The sequence below is a fragment of the Euleptes europaea genome, chromosome 4 (assembly GCF_029931775.1).
Source record: "Euleptes europaea isolate rEulEur1 chromosome 4, rEulEur1.hap1, whole genome shotgun sequence".
Lineage (NCBI taxonomy): Eukaryota > Metazoa > Chordata > Lepidosauria > Squamata > Sphaerodactylidae > Euleptes > Euleptes europaea.
In genome coordinates, this window is record NC_079315.1 from 70,974,152 (window position 1) to 71,000,953 (window position 26,802).

Consider the following 26,802-nt stretch of genomic DNA (forward strand, 5'->3'; position numbering starts at 1 on the left):
TATGCATATGCTTTTAAGAATTCAAATCAGAAAACTGTGTCTGCAGAGCAGCAAGCCCACTGCAATTTTCCCCTGCATAAATAGCCTAGGCTAGGAATTCTTATACAAGGAATCTGGGGCTTTGCGGTGTTGTGCAGATAAAATAAATTTACCACAAGGTGGTGCCATTCTCTTTCAGGTTGAAATCACTGCAACTGGATTTGAGAATATTGTCAGTATAGTGTTATGAACCCAGTTTGCCAAATCTTGCAAGGGTCAGTTAATAGGGATGGATGCCTACCATAGTTTTAAGGTAGGTAAGACCACTGTGTTCTCAGATCTAGGGATTAAAACTTTGTACATTATTTATGTGATAGAAATATGAAGAAGTGCTTTCTTGTGCTGCAAACAGAGTGGAGAAATAACAAGAGGGAGATAAATTAAAACTAATGGATTAGGTATTTGAACTGAATTTTAGGAGCTTGAGGGAATGGGTGGCACATGGTGGCTTAGACATATAGAAACTGTCAGCATATACCAGACACATCATTTTGGATTTATTGTCTTAGACCCAGATTAGCATTTTCATGTATGTCAGGATTTCTGCCAGCTGAGCACAACTTTCTTCTTACTTCCCCCTATCCTGTAGCAGCCCAAAATGTCCCCCGACATCCTGTTCCTGAGGAGCAGGAGGCCTCTTAAAACAGGATTTGGGGGCATATTTCTGGAAGCCATGAAGGAGGGAGGCAAGAAGCACTTGCTGGTAGAACTCCTTGCTCCCACAGAAATGCTTGTCTGGATCTAAATCATCAACTGTAGGGCTGAATTTTGAAACCATGAAGTAAAAACAAGTAATTGAACTTTCAAGAGATTGAGAATGGAATCGATTTCGAGCCAGAATCCAAGCAGAACACCACAGAAGCAGGGTTACCAATGCAAGGATGGGAAATTCCTGGAGATTTGGGGGTGGATCCTGGGGAGGGAGGCATCTCAGTGGGCTAAATGCCATAGAGACCACCCTCCAAAATAGCAATTTCCTCCAGGGAAACTGGTGCTGAAGATCAATTGTAACACTGAGAAATCTCCAGGGCCCTCCTGGAAGTTGGTAACCCTACACAGAAAAAACTAATGGGGATGGCCAAACTAAAAAATACAGACAGGCAAGCCATCATATCTCTAGCACTTTTCAGCATCTTACATAATGCTGACTTCATAATGTCTTCACAGAAGTCCTGGGAGATAGTCACTTGCCAAGGCCAACATATGGACATCATGACTAGGTAGAGGTTCATGGCGTTTCACATCTAACCCCAACTTCAGTGTCCCACAATGGTCAGAGGAGGGGAGAAGGTTCTCTGGAGAGGCGGCGCAGAGATTTTACGAATAAATAAATCTGGGAAACAGAAAGGCCACAATGTGGGAGGGAGGTCCTGGAAGAGAGTAATTCAGGAGACATCAGGCATCTTCAAGGCAGGAATAAGCCCATGCAGGATGGCAGAAAATCAAAATGGCATGATCTCTGAAACACAAAAACACTGAAGTCAGAAAAAAGTTGTGTGCAATAAAGAGTAGTTCCAGAATGTTGCAGAATCATCAACATCTAATCAATCAACAACAGCTAGTCTGGTGTAGTGGTTAAAATGTCTGACTAGGACCTGGGAAACCCAGGTTCAAATCCCCACTCATGCCATGGAAGCTTGCTGGGTGACTATGAAGACAAAAGAACCATTTTGCTCTTGACAAAAGTATGCTTAAGTTTAGTTTCAGCAGTTTCCTAGAGGCCTAGCCAATACTCTCAGCTAACAAGCAACACCTGCATATTGTTACCCTAACAGATAGTACCATCAAGGACATCAGCACATACCAGCTTAATTAATTGAGTCAGCTCATCTGTGGGAAGACGGGAGGGGGATGAAGTTACTTTTTTCTCCTGAGAATGCTATTTCAGCCCAAACCATTTTGAACCATCATGAGACTTCTCCCTGGAGACTATTCTGATTGGGAGTTGTGGGTCATCTGACCTGAGTCCACTTTACCATAAGTTAGGCTATGCCTCATGATGGTTATCTTGACTTTGACCGTTTGCTTCATTTTATGCTATTCTACTTTCCTCTGCAACACTTCAACTCATGCAAGTATTCTGTAGCCTGAGACTATGTTCCTATAGCTATTAAGAGCCACATCTATGTAACAGCTTAGTAAGCATATTCAGCCAGCTAAGAATTTGTTATTTTCCTTGCCAGTGTGCCTTATGATTATGTAACTGTGTTTTTATCTACTTTTAAACTTTTTTACTATCAATAAAGCATTTTCAGCTTCTAAGGATTGGTGAATTTACTGATCTGGCCCACTTACTCAGTTACTCTACAATCACGGCTGAGGCTCAGTTGTGGTACTGACCTTGGACCAGTCACACACTCTCAGCCCTGATCCTGGCTAGTATTTGGATGGGAGACCTCCAAGGAATACCAGGGTGATGCAGAGGCAGGCAATGATAGACCACCTCTGAACATCTCTTGCCTTGAAAACCCTACTGGGTTGCCATAAGTCATATGTGACTTGAGGGGGGGAGGGGGAATCAATCAACATGCAGCATTTATAGAAATTTATAGCCCGTCTTGGTTCAAGCAAGCCTGTCACACTGGGTTTAGTTTTTGCTTGTTGGGAAACTGAATTGGGCATTTTGCTGACTGTGCCTGTGGATAAATCTCCAAATAGAATACTTCTAGAGGGTGATGAAAATTGACATGGAGGGGGAAAGATGCTGCTTTTCTTCTTTTACAAATATATTAACAATAGAAATGACTACTATTCTGTGGGTACTTATTTGCTCTTTTGAAATAAAATCTGTGCCATTTCTTTCCTAAGACATTCCTCCTGTATGGAATGAAGTGTAAGAAACAAAATTAATGTTAACTGCTAGCATCTTACGCCAGCATTCATTGCTAAATGTGCTTTGATCAGTATTTTAAATGTTTTTATAAAGGAATGACTAACTAGCGCCAGAATGTTTTAAGTCTCCTCCAAAATAATAACTTTCTAGAAGATCTGATGACCTAACAAGTAACCTATGAACAAGTAGCCTATAAACTTCAACTCAATAAAAACTAATCCTTGTTTTCAACTGAAACTTTGAAGGACCTGAAAAGCCTTTGATCCTTTATTTGACAACTTGAAAATGAAGCTACTGTCTGTTTGCATGCTGTGCTTAAAAAGGACATTTGTTAATTGTGCCCCCTCTCTATCCAGTTCCATATCTTATAATGATTAAATAAAAAAAATCTTTATGCTTCTAGACTCTGAATAGTATAGTATTTGTTATAATACACTGAAACTGGGTCCCAAAAGAAAAAAAGATTCTAGAAATTCAAACAATCCATATCCTTTTTATGACAGCTGATGTGATATAGTGGTTAAAGTGCCAGAACAGGCATGCAACACCTGGGTTCAAATGCCCACTTGCCATGAAACTCAATAGATAACCTTGGGCTAGCCATTTTCTCACAGACTAACCTGTTTCAGAGTCATTGAGAATAAAATGGAGAAGGAGAGTACCATCTACACCAGGGGTGGGGAACCTCAGGCCCAGGGGCCGTATGCGGCCCCCGAGGACATTTTTTGTGGCCCTCGGGAGCTCCGGGAACCCTGCTGTGGAGCTCTGGGGAGGGGGAGTGCACGGAGACTGGGGCCCGGTTGCTTGGTGCTCCGTGCACCGCCAGGTGTGTGTGGCCGGGGGAGGTGGGGTGGCTGGGGCCCGGTGGCGCAGGCTGGCATGCGCCGGTGTGTGCGTGCGGGGGGGAGGCTTTTCTCTCTTCCTCTTTTTCTGTCTCTCTTTCTCCTTTCTCTCCCTCTCTTCCTCCCTCTTTTTCTGTCTCTTTGTCTCCCTCCGTCCTTTTTTTTCTTTCCCTCCGTCCTTTTCTTTCTTTCTCCCCCTCTCTCCAATTCTTTCTCCCTTTCTCTCTCTTTCTCCCTCCCTCCCTTTTCCTCTTTCTCTGTTTTCCTTCCTCCCTTCCTCCCTTGCCAATTGACTGTGGGCTGCGCCCCCCTGGGGCCCACTGCTGGCTGCCCTCTCACCTGGGAGGGGCGAGGGGGGCGCCCTGCAGGCTTTCTCTGGGTGGCCTCCCCTGGGGTTGCCAACCTCCAGGTGGTGGCTGGAGACCTGGCAACCCTAGCCTCTCCCCCCCCACGGGAGATCTACACCTGGTATGCCCCCCGAAAGATGTTATAAATGTGCGAATGGCCCTTGGCAGGAAAAAGGTTCCCCACCCCTGATCTACACCTTGGAAGACGGGTAGGATTAATAAATTAAATAATAAATCCCCACATCACTACAGGAGCTAATTGCCTCTACAAACAGTTCAGGCCCACTTTATATATTATGCTCTTTCTGGATGAAAAGCATTTACATTCTCCATTATCTGCACACAGGCTACATTTTATTTCCTTTATGTATGTGTAAAGTGATTATTACAAATGCCATTGTGCAGAAAACAAGCATACATTTTTTGCAAATGAGATATGTATACACAGTACCTGTTTTAGGGAGAGATTACATGAATCATATAGAAATTCTTGTTTTGCTGACCTGTTAGATGTTCATTTAATTAAAAAAGATGGCTAAGAACTCGTGCCCCCCCATGCGCATTCTGGCCCTGCCCCCTTTAACCCCTCCATTGTCACCACTTCTGCCCCCAGCCCTCTTGTAGTACAGAGGGGATACGTTTCTCCACGGCTCGGGTGGAAAAGGGTTAACACAGTTTCTTGAGCAGTCCTACCAGCTCCATAGCTAACAGCTCTTCTGCAAGGGGGGGAAAGGTTCCTTTTCTCAGCAAAACAAACTCACATCCACCTTGAATAGAGGCTATTCCTGTCCGCAGGAGGGGGCGGATCACTAGTCTTAGATCTTTCTGAGCTAGAGATCTGCCAGGACCCACAAAGGGCCAGACCAAATTATTTTGCGAGCCTTAAATGGCCCCTGGGCCTGATGTTCCCCACCCCTGGTCTAGGATCTGAAGCAAACCAAGACACATTGCTAATTCAAATGAAATTTACTAAATTCATAACAGTAGTTTAGAGATGTAATATTTTTAGAAGTTTTGAAGCCCTGGGAGAAATAGTTTTTTTCAGAAACCCTCTGGAAAATATTGTGGGAAATTGAAATATATGAGTAAATCTGACACATTTGCAGCTAGCTATTTTAGGGGACTAAATCACAAGACAAATTGGGAGCCTTCAGTATTTACTCCAGCTTAGAGCATCAAGTATCCCAGTGCTAACTGGTATGATAACAAATAGAAAATTAATCTTTTTGCATTTCATCTATCAAAACAAACTTTTCATTGGAGAGTTATTGGCTATTAGGCTAATAAATTATCCTAATAAATTATTCATGTGCACATCTCATGAGACTGTATGAATAGTATCAAATTATTGCAGGAAATTACTATTGGCTGAAAATAAGCTTGTATTTCTTTCTTGTAACACTCTTTTCAGAACAATAGTTCCCAATTTGTTAAAATTGTTGATGGACCGCAATGTGTTTTAATAATAGTTCAATTAATTCTTATTTTGGTCCTTTATGCACAGTGGCCACAACTTTCTTTCCATTTGTTGAAGGCCTTACAATCAGAAGCTAGCCCTAACAATGAACAATTGTTGCTCCTTTATTGTGTGAGATCCAGGCCTAAACTGGGTGTGACAAGAACCCCTGTATTATCGTTCTCCTGTTTTGTTTTAACAGAGTTAAGAGGCTGACAGTTTAAGCAGAAAGATAATGAGGGAACAGGCTACATAGTCCTTTCACCTCTGGACATTTCCCCACCCAAAATTACTTAAATCTGCCTTTCTCCCCACAAGGGAAAACAAATAGACCAGTATCTTTTCCCCTGAGATTGCCAACCTCCAAGTGGTGCCTGGAAATCTTCTGGAATTACAACTGATCTCCAAACTACAGAGACCCGTTCTGTTTCCCTGGAGGAAATGGCTGCTTTGGAGGGTGGATGCTAAGGCATTATACCCCACCCCCAGGCTCCACCCCCAAATCTCCATGAATTTCCTAACCTTTCGTAGACAACCATATTTTCCCCACTGGTAGAAAGTGGAGTGGAGATTCTGAGCAGAGAAGTTATTGGAAAAGTTAAACTCTGTATCCCGACCAACATTCGCTGTCTCACAAGTGTTTATGATTTAAAGATTGGTGACACAGTGAAATATCTAGTTTAGACCCCATTACTCTTTAATCAAGGAAAAGGTTCTGTTTTGAATTTTCCCAGTACACAAAGAATAATATATTAGGAAGACGGAGTGGTTTCCCCATCTAGCAGGGCCGGCATGATTTACAGTGCTGCTGTCTGGAATGTGTTGGCAATTAAGCATCGAAAGCATTGTTCATGGGCTTGTCAGCAGCCCTGTCGCCTCCTGTACTGGTAGTGATTTTCCAAGGGTTTCTATATGTTCTAAATGGAATATCAAAATACTCTTGATCAGATACAAGACAACAGGGCACCACTTTGCCATTCCAAATTACTGTGTGAACAGTATTTAGTAAAGAGAGTCCTGCTCCTTTGACTGGATGCTTCTTGCTGCTTGTAACCAAAACAGTATTAACTCTGCCTAGTCAATCTACAGCCAAGAAGCAATAGTGCAGCGCAGTAGCACTGAAATGGAGTTAAAAGGTATACACCACTCCATGCAACATCCTGTTCTCCATGAATCCGTGACACATAATCTCACTGCCAAATAAAATATTTCAGCTTAAACCACTGTGACTCATCTCACTTCCCTGATATTATTGGGTTAATAACGCTTCTTTATAGCTGGGTTGTAAAAATGACTAAGGTTGCAAATCTAAACACATTTACTAGGGAGTTAAAACAGACATGCTTGTTTGCCTACTGGTTCATTTTTGTCTCCCTCAATTGGATACAATCAGTTGGTTTTCGGAGTTATTCTGACACATTCAAAAGAATTCTGGTGTCAGTTTGTCTGATTAGACTGCCTTCTTGCACAATCAGACTTTCTTACAAGCGAGACGCTTGCGAGACTCAGGGGAATCCCCACCCCCATCACAGCTCCACACCTCCACCAACCATAAGCCTGCCACCACAGCTGGTGGGCCCAGAGCCTCTCTTGGCATCTGCCGCAATAGCGGCTGAGCCCAGAGCTGCTCCAGGCATCTGCCACCATGATGGCTGAGCCTGGAGCTGCTCCTGGCATCTGCTGCCACAGCTAAAGCTACTCCCAGTGTCCACCACTACAGCCAGAGCCACTCACGACATTTGCTGCTTCTGGCAGCCTAGAGTGGATCCGTGTGGCAGCTGCTGCTACCAGTTCAAAGGGTGTGTTGTCTGCACATGCTTTTTTAAAAATTGGGGGAACGTAAACCCCTAGGGCGATTTTTTAAACTTTTCAGATGTTTCTGCAAACCTGGGGAGCACCCCAAGTCTGCAGAAACATCCGTTTGGGGTGTGGCCCCAATCCACAGATAGGGGGCATACTTGGGAATTAGATATACTGTCACTACCTCTAATCATTAAAAGGCATATAGTTAAAAGGGAAAGAAATCCCATTGTGCCTTTTCTGAGTAAGGAACAGCTTGCCACAGTGGAACATACTATGGTAGGGTTGCCAACTGCCAGGTAGTAGCAGATCTCCTGCTAATACAACTGATCTCCAGCCAATAGAGATCAGTTGTATTAGTAGGGTTGGGAAGTTCCAGGAGTTTTGGGGGTTGCAGTCTGGGGGTTGCAGTTTGGGGAGGGACCTCAGCAGAGTATAGTGCCATAGAACCAATCCTCTGAAGCAGCCAATTTATCCTAGGGAACTTATCTTTCTACTAAGTTGTAATTCCAAGAGATCTCCAGGCCCCACTTAGAGGCGGCAACCCTAATCCTCCTCCTCTCATGGACTTCTCAAGCCTGAAGAAAATATAGCGTGGCAGACTCTGGCAGAAAAGAGAGACTACCGACTCAGAAGAAAACTGGCTCTGTCAAGATTTCCTTGGCTTTGAATTCGGGGTGGTGGTTTTGCAGTCTGTCCCACTGGGCAACTTTTCACAGACGATTTTGCTGCTCTCTTGCCGCGGAGCAAAAAAAAAGTGATTTAATTTTTTTTTTCATGGGCGCGATTTATCCCCGTCAATCCCGATGTAGTTTTGGTTTTTCATGGGAACAAAGCACGCTGTATTCGACAATGGTTTGGTCTGTCCCCTTTGCAGGAGGCCTCCCCTTCCAACAAGCTAATTGTTTATGCCCGCCCCCAACTCCACCCAGCAGATTACCTTGTGCGGTTCACCTCTGTGAAAAAAACAAGCACTAGTCCCTCTGGTCTCCTACATTTTTCTTCCACCCTCGCTCTGTTCTGCTTTTGGAACAGTCAGATTCCAATGGGGGGAGGCAAGGCAGCGCTCTCCTCAAAGCTTCCCTCTATTTTCTATAAGCGTGGAACCCATTGCCCTTTAATGACAGGCAGGATTGGGGGGGGCAGGAATTGCATCCATGTACCCCAGAGAAGTGTTTAGCTGAAAGTGGGAATGGAGCTGCTCCAACCTGTGCCGATTCAAGAGGAGTGACTGTGGCTGCAATCCTAATGGCACTTCCCTGAGAGTAAGGTGTATTGAAAGACATCAGGCTTACTTCTGAGTAGACCAGTTTCGGATTGCCCCCTGTGCCGACTGCTTCGAGGAGTGCCATTCCCTGCCTGGATGCTACCTTGCAGGTAATGGAAGTATACCACTCTCGCCCTTTAGCCAGAGGGAATGGAATTTTGTAGGGCTGCCCTTAAACTTCTCATGGGCTGGAAGTGTGGACTCCAATGACTTCTTTGGGCACTCAGCAAATTATAGAGCTCTGAGGCTTGAAGAAGAAGAGCTGGTTTTTATATGCTGACTTTCTCTACCACTTAAGGGAGAATCAAACTAGCTTACAATCGGCTCCCCTTCTCCACAACAGTCACTCTGTGAGGTAGGTGGGGCTCAGAGAGTTTGACTAGCCCAAGGAGCAGAGGAGCGAACTAACAGTCCAATCCTAAAGAGCGTTACTCCAGTCTAAGCCCATTCATTTCAATGGGTGTAGACCGGAATAACTGTGCATAGGATTGCACTTGCCATTTATGGCCGGTAGGTTTTGCCATAGATCTGCTGCTCTCTAGATGCATATAGAGGCCATTTATGCACAGGAGGCTTTGCCTTGGATTTGCTGCTTTCTAGATGCACATTTTCCCCATCCGAATTCTCAAAACTCTGCCTGGGGGCTGATTGTTGAGTTTTGAGAATTTGGATGGGGAAAAGGTGCATCTATAGAGTGGCAAATCCAAGGCAAAACCTCCCATGCATAAATGGCCACTGTAAACCTCTTGCATTAAAGCGATTTCCCAGAGTATGCCCCCCCCCCATCCAATATGCATCTCTGGCAAAATCAGCAATCTAACGGGAAGCCGGACCAAAGGCGATACTCGGGACCAGCCACACAATCCCCCCTCCCCTACCTGCTGGGGTAGGGGGGCCAACAGCCTCTTCCCTTGAACAACCCCCCCCGCGGGTCCAGCTGCCCTACACCAAGCTGCCCCCACCCCTGGCGCTTGAGGTACACGTGCCCCCACAGGCCTCCCCCTGGAGCCGTCCGTCCGGCGTCCCCCTGGGCTTGGAGGTGTGGGCCCGGCTCCAAGGCCCATCCTGGGCGAGGGGCAGGGAAGGTGTGCCGCCTGCCCGCCCACCTGCCTCCGGGACAGAGGGAGGGAGAGAAGTGCCATGACTCCACGCAGGCAGGCAGCAAAAGGAGCGGTATTCTTGACCGAGCGCGAAACTCCCCCAGCCAATCGCAGTTCGCAGGGGAGGAGAAATTAGCCGGCATGGGTGGGGACAATTGATCCGAACCCAGGAAATTTTTTCATGTAGCTCTGAGCCAAAAACCGTGAAGCAAAATCAAAGATCGCGCCAAAACAGGTTTCTGATGATGCGGGGATGAAGCGATTTTTTTGCTGAAATCGGAAGCAGTCATAAAAAAAATAAAAAATTGCAGCGCGGCAACACAACAGTGAAACCGCAGCAAACCTCTGTGAAAAAATGACCTTAGTTTGGTTGATATTAGCCCCCAGGACAATTAGTGTGGATGTTTTTTAAGCAACTGTTCAGCAAAACAACCTTCAATCAGGCAAAGCAACTTGGCAGAAATAGTAAATAATAGGAAACTTTGGCATGAGAAAAATCTTTTATTAGTGTAAATAAAACTGAGGCCCAGTGATAAGTTTCTGGAGGCCCCAGGCAAGGGAACAGGGCTTTTGATGTCGTGATTCTTCCCTGCTGCTACTACATTCTCTCCACTGGGATATGCAGCACTGTCAGGAGGGAAAGAAGACAACTTGGTTTTTATACCCCGCTTTTCTCTACCTTTTAAGTGGCTTACAATAGCCTTCCCTTCCCCTCCCCACAACAGATACCTCATGAGGTAGGTGGGGCTGAGAGTTCTGAGAGAACTGTGACTACCCCAAGGTCACCCAGCAGGGTGCATGTGTAGGAGTGGGGAAACAAACCCAGTTCACCAGATTAGAGTTCACTGCTGATGTGGAGGAGTGGGGAATCAAACCCGGTTCTCCAGATTAGAGTCTGTCGTTTTTAACCACTACATACCAATATGTGATCATATTATAATAGTAGGCCACACACATATGCCTGGGTTGCCATATGCTTGTATTAGTTCTGACTAAAATGATGTAGTATCCAAAACAAAAATCATAACATTGTTTTCATATTGTGTCTCAGTCATATTACTTCAATATCATGTGTGATTGGACAGAGATAAACTTTATAATTACTGTGCATTGTACTTACGGGCATAAAAAGATTTTTGACCCCAACAAAGGTCCACATATTCCAGTATTTAGTTTTCAGCAGTATTCCTCTGGAAGTTCACACCTTGTTTCTGATGTGGGTAGCCATTCTATTTTGTTAGCCCCTAGGATTTGGTGGTCAATGTATATTATCACTAAATATCTATACATGTAATTCTCATCTGTGGATACTTGAATCCAGAGACTGGGGCCATTAAGTGTGTCTATAATCATACCCTAGTGGTAAAAAAAAAAAAACTTGTTTACGGTACAATCCTAAGCACAGTTGCACCCTTTTAAGCCCATTCACTTCAATAGACTTAGAAGGGTACCTCTGTTTAGGAGTGTTACACTGGCACCTTAGCCAGATAGACTTAGTTGATTTATTTACCTCAGCTCATTTGAGATTTAAGATGTGGTTTTAGACAACCAGATTTCCTTCAAGTGTGTGTGTGAGGGAGAAACATGGTTAGATAGGTCCAGGGGGGGGGAAAGATCTGAGTATCCAAATGGAAGCAATTATAATAAACTTCAATTATTTTCTTATATATTTAAGATGCAACGAAAGATATGCAATAATTTCAAATTAATGTGTCTGGCTATGTGTATGGGGGGATATAAAGTCACCCACTATATGAAAACTAAGGAACGCTTCCATGGGGGACGTAGTCCCTAAATATTACAACCTTTTGATTTCATATACAATTGGATCTCCGCACGCTAAAGTGGACCACACCATTGCGTACCTCTGAAGGCAATGAATAAGTGACGTAATACAAAGGACAAATGCGTTTAGCATGGCATAATGTTCACAGTTTGGTGTGATTGCAGTCGGTCCTATATGAAAGCAATGAGAGCCAGAACGGCTTTATACAGGACTAAAAACCAGACAGGCATATACAACTCTTCTGCCAAATATGGTTAATAGAGGGTGTACCAGGGCACTGGCTTCCAACTCAGATGAGTGGCATGCACTTTGTTGCCTTTAGGCAGGCAACCCATGTTCACTATCACCACCACATGTTCATCGCTTTCACTGGCGCAGAGCCAGAAGCAACGGAGCTCCAGGTAGTCAACAGCAACGGGGCGCAAATTCGGCCTGGAAACCTTTCACTTTACCCCGTGGATATGCACGTTGCTCACAGCCAAGCGTTCAAGAAGAGCGCAGGAGCAAGATTGGTCTATGCAGCTAAATGGAAAATGTCCGAGATACCAGACAAAGTTGTCTGGATAAATAAAATGTTTGAACTAGCAGAAATGGCGAAACAGCATTAGTAAATCAAAATGAAGAATTTGTGAGGGAGTGGGAGGCATGGATGGTATACTGTGATAATGAACTTAATATGAAAAATGTTAAAGGTTATGATTTAACCTAATTCATCTGTCAAAAAAATAAAACGTATCATTAAAAGAAAGAGGAAATTAAGCATTTAAAAATATAGAATATCTTCTAATGAATTATTGCAGAGAGGACTATTGAGATTTGTTAGTGATAGAGGAGGGAAGAGGGGAAGTTAGAGGAAAACTCATGTAGAGTTATATATCTTTTTATTTTTTAGAGTAGAATTTGGGTGTAGAAATGAATACTATGACAATGCTAATGACATGTATGAGAATGTATAGAAAATTTTTAACAAATTCAAAAAAAAACATAAAAATAAAAAGAGCGCGGGAGCTCATGTCCGCGTGCCAGTTTCGGCTGCGCCCCTCGCCAGCTGCAGCCGCGCTTCCCTCAGCCCTTCCCAGAGAGCGCGCGACCACCGACTCCCTGCCTCTCCCCCGGCGGAGAGCGGGCCAGCGCGCGGCTGCTTCTGCAGAGCCGCGCTTCGTCACCAAGAGGCCGCTGATTGGCTGGCGAAGCGGCCCGCGCTGAATTCGTGCGCGAGAGGAGGCGAGGCGGCTGGCTCCCCCCGCCCCCTTGTTTGCATTGTGCCGGCGCTTTGCACGCGCGGCGCCAGGGCAGGAGCGGGGGGGGGGTCCTCACCCGGGCTGAGGATCCCGAGCAACTTGGGCGGCCGTGGCCGTGCCGCTGCCCTCCCCGCCGCCAGCACGACCACCCCGGCCTCCGGAGAGCGAGCGAGCGCATGATGGCGGCCGCCCCGGCCGCGGTGGTCGAGGTGAGCGTGAGCAGCACCGGGAGCAGCAGCAGCGACACTTCCAGCACCGGCGAGGAGGAAAGGATGAGGCGCCTCTTCCAGACCTGCGACGGGGATGGCGACGGCTATATCAGCAGGTAACGACGGCCGCCGAGGGCTGGTGGAGCAGTAGCGGGAGCAGAAGGGTTCCCTCTGGGCGCCTCAAGCAAAGTGGCCGCTCAACTTCGCAATAAGTTTCCTAGTGGAGAGTTGCGCTTAGCAGAATGGTTGCAGGGAAGGTGGGCACAGGACTCGGACTAGACTAGTTATCGCTTGTCGACTAGTCAACGCTAGTCGTTGCAATTTTAAAACACTGCCTGTAGAACTTAATGGGTTTTACTATTTCCCAGGAAAGTCTTTATCCCTCAAGCGGCCCACTGTCTTTGTAGGTGTAAACTAGAAATAAGGGATTAATTTCAAAATACCACCAGTCCTAAATAGTAGAAAAGAGCAAGAGTCCAATAGCACCTTAAAGACTAACAAAAATATTTTCTGGCAGGGTATGAGCTTTCGTGAGCCACAGCTCACTTCTTCAGATACAGCTAGAATGTGAATCCATCTGTCTTTAAGTAGAGGAGAGTGAATTCAGACAAGCATTAGTATGTAAATGTTAACAGTATGTACATGTGAATAGCAGGCGTGATGGGATTAGGTGTGGTATGCAGAAGAGTCTGTGATGTCCAGGGGAGAGATGGGTGTGCATTCATGGCTCATTACCAATGCTGATTTCTCCACACCCATCTCTCCCCTGGACATCACAGACTCTTCTGCATACCACACCTGATCCCATCATGCCTGCTATTCATATTTACATACTGTTAACATTTACATACTAATGCTTGTCTGAATTCACTCTCCTCTACTTAAAGACAGATGGATTCACATTCTAGCTGTATCTGAAGAAGTGAGCTGTGGCTCACGAAAGCTTATACCCTGCCAGAAAATATTTTTGTTAGTCTTTAAGGTGCTACTGGACTCTTGCTCTTTTCTACTACTGCAGACAGACTAACACGGCTACCCACTGAATTACCAGTCCTAAATGTTTGTGTTGTGGTTACTCTGTGGATGTTCAAAAGCCCTTTCTGTTGTTACTTATATACATGTTCTGTGTCACCTTCAGAATGTCTCAATTTGCTATTGCGGCCAGGAAGATTCGAGCTCTTGAAGCTATTAAGAAAAATTTTGTATAGGAAAGCAAATGAGTGTGATCTTTGTTTTAATAGAGATTTTGTATGAAATAGTTTTTATCCAGGTAATGTGTATGGATGCAATTTTATTCCTTTTTTGGCTTTTTGTACATACGTAAGGATATTTTATACCAGTCTATGGCTAAACAAATAAATGAATTCTTTTTCTATATACATGTTCTGTCGTATTATTGAACCAGTGTTATTCTCTGGTTCAAATGAAGTTATGTGGCTGATTTTAGATGTATTTGCACAAAAGCCAGTGATATTAAAAGGGGCAGGTAGTTATTTGATGGTACTTTTACTCGTGAACTCCACATCCCATTTGCTTAGACTGGGTCTTATGGTGGTGTGGAAGCAGCAAAACAGCTTCCTATGCTGCAGTATAGCATGAGAAGTTGTGGATTGTGTGAGAGGAGTCTATACTGTGGGATCCTTCCTGTGTTAACATTAACCCAGCCTTTCAAGAAGTAATACTGGCATGGGAAAGAATGGCACTATGGTGCCCTTTCCAGACTGTCAGGATTTCTCACAGTTACTTTGGTTTAGTGGGGCAGAGCAGTGGTACTGTAGCTCCCATGCTGGAAAAATAATTCAAAAACCCAGTCTGAGAACTCTTCATCAGGTTTGATGTTGAGAAAGAGAGAAAAAGAGAGGGAAGGGAAGGATCAGGCCATGAACTTAAGACTTGTCTTTCTAGTAGCTCTTACTGGGGAGTGCATAATTGGCAACTGAGCGTTTTATGAGACAAGCCCAAACTTTACTAAAGTCTTCCAGAGAAACTGGTTGGCCAGTGTATGAGACAGGATGCTGGACTAAATGGACCACTGGTGATCCAGCAAGGCTCATCTTACTTTCTTATGACAATAGCAACCTTTCTGTAAGGCATCATTTTTTCATGCTTTGAATGTAACTGTGCCTGAATCTGTATGTGTGTTCCAGCATTTCTTGTGCCTGGGATGCTGTTTTGGGTGGGAGCAAAGAACATTGAGACATGCCATTCTGTGGAGGGGTTGATTTTCTGAGCTGAACTGTATGTTGTAGAAAACTTTCCACACTGATGCTGAGGTCAAGTTTTTATGAGCATTTCGCTTCCTGGAAGAGAAAGTGCCTGAGGAGTGGGAGTACAGTCTTTTGTACTGGGATAGCAAGGGATAAAGGTGTAATGAAATATGATGCAACAAGTGTTCCTATAGGCTTATTTTGTAGTGTTGCTTCCATCTAGCATAGCTTTAGGGCAGTGATTGCGAACCTGTTAGAGACCGAGTGTCCAAAATGCAACCCAAAACCCACTTATTTATCGCCAAGTGCCAAAACGGCAATTTAACCTGAATACTGAGGTTTTAGTTTAGAAAAAAACCCTCATACATTAACATCTTTTGTCTTAAAAGAAAAACACAATAACAGAGCTTTCAATGATACAAACAACTTTTTGTGGAAACGTAAAAGTTTGCATTTGGCATGCTTTTGAACAATCTAGTCCAGCTCCTGTATCTCACAGTGGCCCACATCTATAATAAGGAGGTAGCACATACCCATCAGGGCTAGTAATCCGTGATGGACTTTTCCTCCAGAAATTAGTCCAGTCCCCTCTTAAAGGCATCTAGGCTAGATGCCATCACCACATCCTATGGCAAGGAGTTCTGCAGGTTAATTACATGCTGGGTAAGTGGGTGTTCCTCTTTTATTGAGCAGAGGGAGAGTAACTGGTCCTCCGCACCCCAGCAGTGCCTTTTCTGGTGGCTGTCTGCTGGTGTTCTTTTGCTTCTTTTTACATTGTGAGCCCCTTTTGGACAGGGAGCAATTAGAAAAGTGAAATATAAATACTGTCAATAATAGTAATACTGTGCAAGATTGCATTAATTTTTTTTTATTAAGCCAGCAGTATCCTAGTTGGATGGCTGCATCATGCTGTATTTCATGAACACTCACAGCTATGTGAAATTCTGCATGCACTTCTTTCCCAATAGGATTGGAGAAGCAATTCTGTGGTTTACCTTTAAGATCATATAAAAATTAGTTTTGTGTGATGTTCTTACAGATAAGCCTCCAGCGGGCAACAAGGCAGGACCAGCGGCTTGTGCAGGGCTGGCGCCACAAAGCCCGCGCTGTGGCCTGAGCGCTCTGCTCCCCTCCAGCTATGCCACGCTGTGAGCTATGCTCCCCCCCAACCTATCTCCTCTCCAACCCCACCACGGGAATCACCATCGCCACAGGCTCAACAGGCTGCCGTCCACGCCGCGCCCTCACGCCGCATGTGAGCCACCCGCCTTGTAGAGGAAAATGCAGGAGCCTCCGCTCCCGGTTTCTCTCTTAAGGTGGCCAAGGAGACACTTTTAAACAGAACGCTGAGCACAGAAATCCCCTGAGCTCAGCCAGTAGTCTGCCACCAGCCCTTTTCAACCAGTTTAGCCCCAGGCAGAAGATAAGGGCAGCCCCTGCCTGCTGGTGCCAAATTAACACATAACGCTCACCTTGCCGGGTAGGAAGCCCGGCAAGGGGAAACTACAAAAGCAAAGGGTTTGGTTTTGGGTTTGGTAGGCTGACCCCAAACAACAAGGCACTTAGAGTTAGGACTTGAAGCCAGCAAAGTCAGACACCACAACCGAAAGTATATTCTATAGATTTATTCAAAAGGTTTGTGCTTGTTACAGAATTCAAAGGAATCGTGAAGCAAAAGCAAATCAAAACAACAAAGCTTTTAAGCAGCCGGCTCCACAGTAGGATTCTTATGTTCAAGAGTTTGGCAAAAGCGTAGCAAGTTACAAAAACGTTACCCGTTCCAAAAGCAATGATGCACATCAGTTCAGCATTCAATAAATGTTCCAAGAGTTCCATTTGGCATATCCCTGCCCCAGGAATCAGATGAATTGATAGTATCCAACATGTTGTCCGCGTATCCAGACCACCACACACACAGTTGTGTGTGTTCCTCTTTTATTTTCCAGGATCTCAGCGGAGTGGGGGGGAGTTCAAACCTCACTGAGATTCCAGAGATGCCATCTGACGGAAGATTGATGACATCCAGCTTGCAACAGAAAACACCAAGGTGATAAATGCTTACAGAGCAGGTCACCTGGGGTTCCCTGAGGCAAGATAAGAGTTAATTGCAGGACCATTTGTTACTATGACAACAAGTGGTCCGGGCGGATGGGGGAAGCAATTGCATTTTTTACCAATGTTAATTGAGCCGCATCCTGGAATGTCTTGCAGTTTGATTACCCCAGCCAGGCCAAAGGCCTGGACCAAAGATTTTTCAGCAACTAGGAATTGAGGGGGGGGGGGTCCCATTTCCTTGACACGCCTTACCCCAGACAGGGGAGGGAGGAAGCACTCCCATTGGACTGCTGGGCAGAGAGCAGGTGATGTGAGAAATGCCCTCAGGCGTGCGTGGAGAGGGGGAGGGGAGCAGCCCGGCCCTGCGTCCCTCTGGCTTTCTAGTAACGAACTCAGGCGAACTCTGTGCTGGGACGATGACGCACGTGCCCACAGAGAGGGCTCTGAGTGCCCACTATGGCACACGTGCCATAGGTTCGCCACCACTGCTCTAGGGCTATCATTCATGCCCAGAAAAGGACATTGTGGATCAAGATGTCAGTATGTGTTACTTTTGCAGTTAACGAGGGCTATCTCTGAGGCAAGGGGGGGGGAGGCCATGTGTAACTTCACAGTCAAAATTACCTCAGGGACACCACTGAATAACTGTAGTGTGATCATAGAAGTTATATGAACAAGCACCTGAATTGTTCAAGCTGCAGTCGTCCTTTGTTTTTGGTATTGAGCAAAGGGCCATCACTGAAGACCAAATTGAGCTGCCAATGTAGATATTATGAACAATCCAGCAAATCATAAGATGTGTCAAACAGTAGATTTACTGAGTTCCCAATATTACAGAAATGGTGCTCTTATTTGTGAGAGTGTTTAGACACTCCCTTATGAACCTGCCTGACCACTGGCCATCTTCAGAGGCCCCACCACATTCTGAGATTAGGCAGGTGGCAACCCAGGAGAGGAACTTAAAAAAAAAAATCAAATTTATTAATATGGTCAACTGATCAATCACATGCCATCACATCAAAATTTCCAGACTCAATAGTTTTGCACCGCAGAATCACAGACTGCCCATACAAATAAAGGCATAAGATCAATGAAAACAACCTGATTAAAATTATCACCTTAAAATTGATAAAATTGTAAAATATTCTAATGATCATTCTCTGATAAAGTTCTGTGTATTTTAATAGCAATAGTGCAGAACTTGGCAGTTTGGAGTGTAAGCTGAGGATCTTCTCCTAATAGGAGCTTCTTTGCCAAAAGCTCAACTGACTCTTCAGGGAATTTACTAAGCAGGGGGGAAATAAGCTTTGAAGCAGAGGAACTTCTTGGTCATGGCCCCAAAGATCTGGAACTCTGTCCCCAGGTCGATTCATCCATTCCCTTCTGTTGCTGCCTTCCACCAGTGGGCGAAGATTTTTTTGTTTCGTTTGCCATTCCCTCAGTGACCCCCTCCTTCCTAACCAATGTTTTAATTGTTGTTTATGTTATGTATGTAAGTTAACTCTGTTTTAATTTTTTTATTAATTTGTGTTTGGGGTGTGTGATTTGAATGGTTTTAAAATGTGGTTTTAATTGTTGGCTACCATGGTGGCCCGTGAAAGGACAGAAAGGGGCATACAAATGTTGTAAATAACAAAAATAGACATTGAGGTGGAGATAAAGACACATCCCTGGCCCAGAGTATATAGAAAGTGGAAACAGTTGATGTGTGTCCTCCTGCCATGGTCATGTGTCCTTGATGTTCACTCAATATTTTTTCACTGTCTTAGCCTGTACTTCTACTAGTAGAGTTACTGCTTTCTCTATAATTATTCCCACATTCTTCCCATGTGGTACCTCTGAGAGCAAGAGGCTGAGCATTGCTTGCAGTATGGTAAGCATTATGGGTAAACATTATGGGTGAAAGATTTTATGTGTACTCAAAGCAGGATTACCTTAAGTAGAGGCTGGCTGCCTTGATCTCTCTGTCCTGTTCTGCGGTATTTTTCTTTCCTCCCAGTTGGTGAAACAAGTCTGTAGGGGTAGCTTATGTTACCTTGCTGCCTCTCAAGACAGACATGGCCCCAGTAGAGGTTGCTGGTTAACTTAACTCTTATTTCCAGCTGCAGGCCTTCAGGCTTTACTCTGCAATAAAGAGTTCAAACATCTGCATTGAAGCTCAGACGAGAAACTTAAATCCTGGACCACCAGACAATTCTAGGTTAGACCACCAATGGTCACAATGTACAGCTTGAGGATGAGTGGAGTGCTTTTTCTTTTGGATGTAATTTGCTGCAGATTGTGAATATTTTCAACTTTAAAATTAAATCTGCCCTTCATGTGGCTCCAAAATTAATTTAGCTTTATGTGTGTTTTCCTTTTCCTTGCTAGCATATTTGTGTCATCGTTTCTTGGCTTTAAAAACCTTCAGAAGTTTTGTAGGAGAGTTGATTTTTTTATTCTTGCAGTAAAGAAAAGCACTTCATTGCGCACATCTTCATTTAGAGTATGGAGGCGAGTTATTTGCATTCCTAATGAAATTATGTGAAGTCTCAGCTGTGGGAAACCCATTGTTGTGCGTTAAATTAGAAACCTCTTTGAATGTGATCTGGGTACTGGAGCCACATATGGAGAGAAAGGGCACCTCCTGAGAGAACAATTAATTGTTAGTCTCTGAATAGTTAAGCTGACATTTTATAATGGCAAATAAAAGAATAATTGCTGAATGATCTTACAAAGGAATTGAATCTGATGATTCAGGAACATTTTGGAATCTGTCTTGTTATACTTCCCCACTGAAATACGGGACATGTTGTAACTATATTGTCAAAATGCAAGAATTTCTACTTGTAAGCGGGATAGTGTTATACACATTGTTATATTTATGAGCAAATCAATATTTATAAGTACTAATATTGCAAATGTAGATACTTAAGTATATTCTGTAACAGAGCCCTTGTTTGTTATACTTTGTGTATGAACATATTTTTATTAGATTATTTAGAACTAAATTTCATTAATATTTTGTCGCTTGAAGAATATATACCTACATACAGGCATCCATTTAAATGTTATTTTAATACCTGAACTGTAACTGGTAAAATGTTCAGCACCCCAGTTAGTGTGGGCACCTTAAGAAACTACCCAGTGGGTTTGGCAGCAGATTCAACAGAAGACTACCTGCTTCCAAGCTTTTCCTCTTTATCAAAACAAAAGAGCAATAAACTACAATTGCTTTTATGTGACTGGAGAACATGTACTCAATGGCGATTCCCCAACCAATAGAATACTGACATATGTCATTACATCACTTTCTTGAGACTAACTAAACTGTCAACATAAACAATTAACTCTTAACTGTCTGACAGAGATGGAACCTGTATAGTAATCACTCCTTGGTTCCATGTACAGAGCCATAGCCAAGCCTCTCTTCACTTGTCCTTGTCTGCACACCAAAGCTGTGTCAAGAGATGCCCATCAAGGCAGAATGAAGGATAAGGCACTGATGATCAGGACCAAGAGAATTATCTCACCAGGCATTTGCTTTGGACCATCCAAAGTGGACCGCTTGGTACCTTTTCCTATCCCAATGTACTTCGAGGAAGGGTGGGAGGGCTTGCTGATTAACTTAAGCACCAGCCCACACCATGTCTAGGGTGGCCTGGTGTTTTTGCCTTCTGTAAGGAGGGAATCCTTTGGTTAAATTGTGCTGCCTGAAATACCCCAGAATGCCTTCCCAATTTGCCCTATTTAGCATGGGCTGTTTGAAGAAATATCTGGCGGCTATTATTAAATATATTTTAAAATGATTTGGGGGTGGAAGCTGATAGATTGACTGTCTCTTCTGTATCACAGATATGCTTTATTGGGTTTTGTGAGAACACCTCCTTTAAGCTTGTCTTATGGGATATGACAGGACTTGAAATGGGGCTCGTGCTCATTTTTCATCCACTCTGTGGCACAGGCAAGTGTTTTGTAGTATTGTTATCTCAAATTACTATTCTATTTTGCATCATAATTAGTTTCACAGATATACAGAATTGCTTTCTGTAAAGCACTGAAAGCCTTAAATACATATCAAATCGTATATGTATGTAATAGATAAGGGATGTAATTAGAAAGTCAGGCCATGTTAATTATAGAGGATACAGATGAGTAAAAAAAATAGAATCTGTGCAGAATTTTGTGTTATAACTGTCTATATTTCTTGCTTGCAATTGTATTGTGTGGTGATTACTTCCTGATATTGTTAGGAGAAGTAGTCCTTTACTTATTTAACTTGGAAAGTTCTCATGCAAAGCATTAATTTATACATACAAAGCAGAATGATGTTGAGACAAGCAATAGTAACATGTGCTTCTTAGCTGCAGGTATGCAAGGTAGGTTAAGTAGAAAGCTCGTTTTTAAAATGTGTCCACTTTGTGTGTGTGTTTGTGTGTTATTTAAGAAAATACTTGCTGAAATTATGCTTCCTTTCAAAAGAAGCAAACATGGATAATTTTTTCCATTACATTAGCAATGGCATGCTGCTTACAGACAAGAAAGCCTGTGAAGAATCTTGCGGTCTGTATTCTCTGATTCTTCAAAACATCACACACAAATTTAACTGTAGTATTGGGCTGGTTTAATGTTTGGATATTATGGTTGCAGTAAAATTTTGTAACCATCTGTGAAGTTCTTTGAATAATGTGTCTATTTGTGTGTGCGCGCACGTGTATGCTTTCAAGTCTTTGGCAACCCCTAGGGTTTTCAAAGCAATAGATGTTTGGAGGTGGTTTGCCATTGCCTGCCTCCTAGTGGGCTGAGAAAACAGTGGCTGGCCCTAGGTCACCCAGCAGGCTTCGTATGCATGAGTGGGGAATTGAACCCAATTCTCCAGCTTAGAATTCGCCACTCTTAACTACTACACCATGCTGTCTCTCTTGAACATGCTACACCAATGGCATTCATTCTGTGGAGAGCCACATTTCTAATTACTATTAATTACAAGAGCCACACGATTACCATGTGGCCTGTGCACCACCACACACTTACAAATAATAATATAAGATATAATTAATATTAAATATATAACTGACCTTTTAAATTACCAGAGTACCTCTGAGTGTGAGCTTGTCGGGTTTTCTTTCTCCACCACTGCTGAACCTGTGTGCCTTTTATTTTTCTCACTGTTCTTGCTGACTCCCTGGCATGAATCCCACAACTCAGGTACGAGTGAGATGGCCAAAGCTACTCTTCCTTGTGCCAGGATTATGGAGAGAAGTGGGTGAGGGGTGTAAAGGTGCACAGACTTCCCGCTGCAGGAGCCACTTCCGAACCAGCCAGCAGCATTTTCAAGCTTCTCTTCACAAGAAGCTTATGCGCTCTTTACTCCCTGCCTTCTTCTGTCCTCCCAGCATGAACCACAGCGTTCAAGTGAGAGTGAGATTTCCAAGCCTCCTGGAGGAGAGCAAGCTGGCCACAATGAAAGGGGAAAAAAACTATCCCACTGTGGCCATCTTCCTCTTTTCACAAGTGGCTGGCTGCCAAGGTGGTAGCAGTAGTTTTGTATTGTGTTCTCTGTTGCTACCTTGTTCTCCTCCCAGCAGCATCCAGGATGCTGGGATAAAAGCACAGAGACTGCAGTGATGGGTTTATTTTAGAAGAAAAACTCTACTTCCATTCCTAGCACAGGGCCCTTGGCTCAGAAAGCCTCACAACTTACCATCGTCCAGTCCCTCCAGCAGTTGCTGTTTCGAGTTGAGGACCACCTGCCAACTTCAAGCTCCTCAAAGAACTACAAATTGCATGTCAAACAGCCATGTGTGCTTCCTAAGCGGATGAGTATCACTCTGCTAAAGCACCTCAAAAGACAAGGTGTCTTGCTTTGTAAACCAGATGGGATTGACATGCAGGTTATCAAAGAGCTTCTGGGATCACAGTCCAAGAATTCTTGAGCCCAGTTCTCCATTGAACTGTTCTTCCAAATGTTCCTGTTCCTCAAGGCCACTTACCATCTATGCTGCCTGTCTACAATGCAGTTCAGGTACCTCACAGGTGTTGAGAATAGCGCCCACTGTATTTAATCATTCATCTACCATACACTCATTAATTTGGATTCTTCTGCTGTGATGTTGGATGGTATGCCATTAGAGATATGAAGACATGGAAAAAATGTTGTTCCCTGTTTTTTTCAGAGGACCTTTTCAGTTTTTCTGATGGAAAAATTAGAACATTTTGGGAAGAGCTGGAAAAAAATCTGTTTTATCTTTCAGAATGAGCAAAATGCTGTTTAAGGCAAGATTTTTCACATAGCATGTGTTCTGGCCTCAGGCTTCCTGGTCTCTTGAGAGCCAGGATTTACCCTGCAGATTACCACTCAGTAGGGTCTGGAAATGGATTTAATACCCAAGGGTTGTGAACTGGTTGATCCAGCAGCATTTCTTACCTTGCCTTCTGCTTAAATGGATTGAGCAAAAACAGTCCCAGCTGTTCTGGAAGCAGTTTCTGCAATTCTTCTGGTGGGGTCTTAATTAAGCCAGAATCCTACAGAGAGTCTAGTCTGTTTCCTCAGCTAGAGCATGACTTCTAAACTGGCACTGGGCCTTCCCTCAACTCTCTCAGCATGAACCTGCTCCTCTTGCTGGGTGGGTTGAATCCTGGTGGGCTTGTGAGCCAGGGCCTGGACTGACCTGTAGTTGCCCCAGGATCCGGGGAGACAGAGGGAAGGTCTGGTGGAGAAGCCTCAACTGCAGGCTTTTCATGGGACAGCCTATAGAACAGATGGGGCAAAATCATCTACCATGCGGAAGGTCTCCCACAATTTCTTGTTCTCCTCCAGGCCATGTTTCTGCCTGAGACCGAGACCTCTGCCGGAGACCCTGGAGAGCCACTGCCGGCCTGAGTAGACAATACTGACTTTGATGGACCAAGGGTCTGATTCAGTATAAGGCAGCTTCATGTGTTCATGTGTTCTGGCTCCCCAGGCTCCTCTGAGGCTTTTGAGTCCAGAGCCAGCACAGTGAGGGTCATGACACCATGAGGAGACCTCAGTTTTCCAATGGAAATGTTGGGAAGCACTAAAAAACCTCCTGTAGACCCCTACAACATTTCCAAGAACTTTTTTTTTGTTTAAATGTTAATTATTTGGGCAACAATTAGTATGCTATAATGTGTTTGATGATAATCCACTATGAAGGAGTTAGGGTATTTTCTGTTTCCTTACCCTGCCTTAAGGATAATTTTGACTGCAGATGCAGAGCCTGAGGAAAAAGATCCCTTCTCAAAACCAAAAACAAGCACACACCCTGTGCAACACATTTTGTTTGGCATTTATGGAAGTAGAAACATTTAATCATCATAAAATGTTAGTTTAACATATTGTCAGTTTAGTTTTAACATATTGTCAATTTATTTTAACAACAACTGCATAATCTCCAATGTTTACTTTTCACCCTCTCAATGTTCTGTTCAGTGAATATTGAAATTAATGACCTTTTTACAGTCTTGCCTAAAGTGCCTCAGAACTGAGGTAGGCAGTTATCGTCAGGTCAATGTTATTGTTTTATTTATCACATATGTAAAGTTTCCAAAATGAATTCTGTTTGTTGAGGTATCTTATATTTGTTACAATTATAGTTGAAAACCATGGTTAAATCATAATTGAAGCATTTAGCACAGTGTTGTTGTTGTTGTTGTTTTTACTAAATTTATAGTCTTTAAGATCAGAATAGGTTTACTGGAGGGTACAACTAACTCACAGTGCATTCCTAAGGAGAGTTACTCCAGTCTAAGCCCATTGAAATGAATGGGCTTAGACTGGGGTAACTCTCCTTAGGAATGCACTGACAATTATGTAACAACTGTTTACATTTTAAAGACTGGTGTAACTCATTGGCAGTGAACACTAAAACAGGAATGAAATTGTAATTAAGGGACCTGAGTAATAAGTATTCTTTCCTATGAGGCTCTGTGGGTAGTTTGTATAGCTGATAAATAAAGGCGTTTGTATAGCTACATTTCACAGACAGATAATGAAAATGCCAATAACTTGGCAAATTGAGTAAATGCAACCAACGAAACACCTGTATAATACGTACTTGGTAATCTCATTATTAGTTCCACAATGGAAAATAGTAAATTATAAGTTCTTTCTTTGCAATTACATAGATGCAGATTACTTGCCTTTATATACATTTTTCACAGTAGAGAGAGATCAATGAGCTCTATTAGTTCGAATATACTAGCAGAGTAGCAGTTTGAAACTGGGTCCCCCAGGTTCTAGTCTGATACTCTAACCACTACACAATGCTGGCTCACTAAGGTGACTTTTGTTGTAAATCTGACTTGATGCTCAAATGTAATATGGTGACAGCCAAGGAACATACAAGGGAGGGAGGAAAGCATACACTGCATAATTGCATGTGCAATATACATTTTTTGTCAAAGCCCCTCTTTTCCATCCTCTGAGGTGATCAGGTGGGGTACGATAAGGTTTGTATTTTGAAGCAGAGGTGAAAAGAGTTTGAAAATATTGGGGAACCCCACACCTTTTTCTTCTGAGGACTGTTTCCATTTGAAGCAGCTTAGGGAAGCTCCTATGAAGTATTTTCTTTTGAAATAAGTGAAATTCTTTTTAGGATAAGGTATTACTCAAAATATATAGCATGAAGCTTTTAATGTAAGACAACCTACAATATCAGATAATGATGGTTTCCCATATTATGTCTCTTGCACACTTGCTAGCTGCAGCTGGTTTGCCAGCTGCATCCCATCTAGAGGTGTACAAAACAAAATTTGGGAAAATTCAGATTTGCATATATTTGACCCAAAATTATCAGGATTCCTGGATTTTTCAGAATACTTACATTGATATGGGTTTTTTTTTTGAAGTTTTTTTTTTAATTCTGAAAAAAATCAGCTTCATTACAGCCTATAGGGAATCTTTCCGGGGCTTTGGGGGGCTATTTTTTAAGATAGAGGCACCAAACTTGCAGCATAGCTGCTGGTGACTCTTTTTAGAAGAACCCCCCAAGTTTGATAAAGATTGGGTCAGGAGGTCCAATTCTATAGGCCCCCAAATGAAGAAAACATAAATTGAACCTCCTGACTCAAGAGGAAAAAACAATTACAGGGATCCTGCGAATGCTGGTTTTCTAACTTCTTGAAAGTGTTGAATATTTTCGGGATTTTTTAGGACCATTTTTAAGGCTTTTTGAAAAAATCCTAGAAATATGTGAGAGAACCAAAAAATACCAATAAGGCATTTTTCGGGTATATTTTCGGCTTGGTTTCAGCTGAATGCACACCCCTAGTCCCATCTTCAAGAAGTGAGCTATAGATGGGGATTATTTGTGCTGTTGTCACTTTCAGGTTAGATTACTGCATTGTATTCTGTGTGGGACTGCCTTTGAAGATGATCCCAAAACTTCAATTATTAAGGTGTGCTGAAGCAGTACTGCTAGTAGACATAAGTTTCAGGGAACCTCTCAACAGATATGACTGTTTTGAAAGATTTGTTCATTTTTAAAATGTAATTAATTTTTTCCACAATTAATATGCTATGTTGAGCATGATACTATATGTCTCAATGAGTTCATTATTTTCAGTGTTTAATCAGATATTCAAATACATTACTAGACCTGTTGTGACTTTATGAGATT

The 26,802-nt window shown here is 43.3% G+C and overlaps 1 protein-coding gene across 1 annotated transcript in view; it reads left to right on the forward strand.

Annotated features, from left to right (window-relative positions):
* Positions 1-12,887: 12,887 nt before the first annotated feature.
* The window catches only part of MCC (MCC regulator of WNT signaling pathway), a 249,633-nt gene continuing 235,718 nt past the window's right edge, over positions 12,888-26,802 (forward strand). Inside the window, exon 1 of the mRNA XM_056848103.1 lies at positions 12,888-13,036. Coding sequence (XP_056704081.1) covers positions 12,888-13,036 — 149 coding nt within the window. The remainder of the gene's footprint in view (positions 13,037-26,802) is intronic.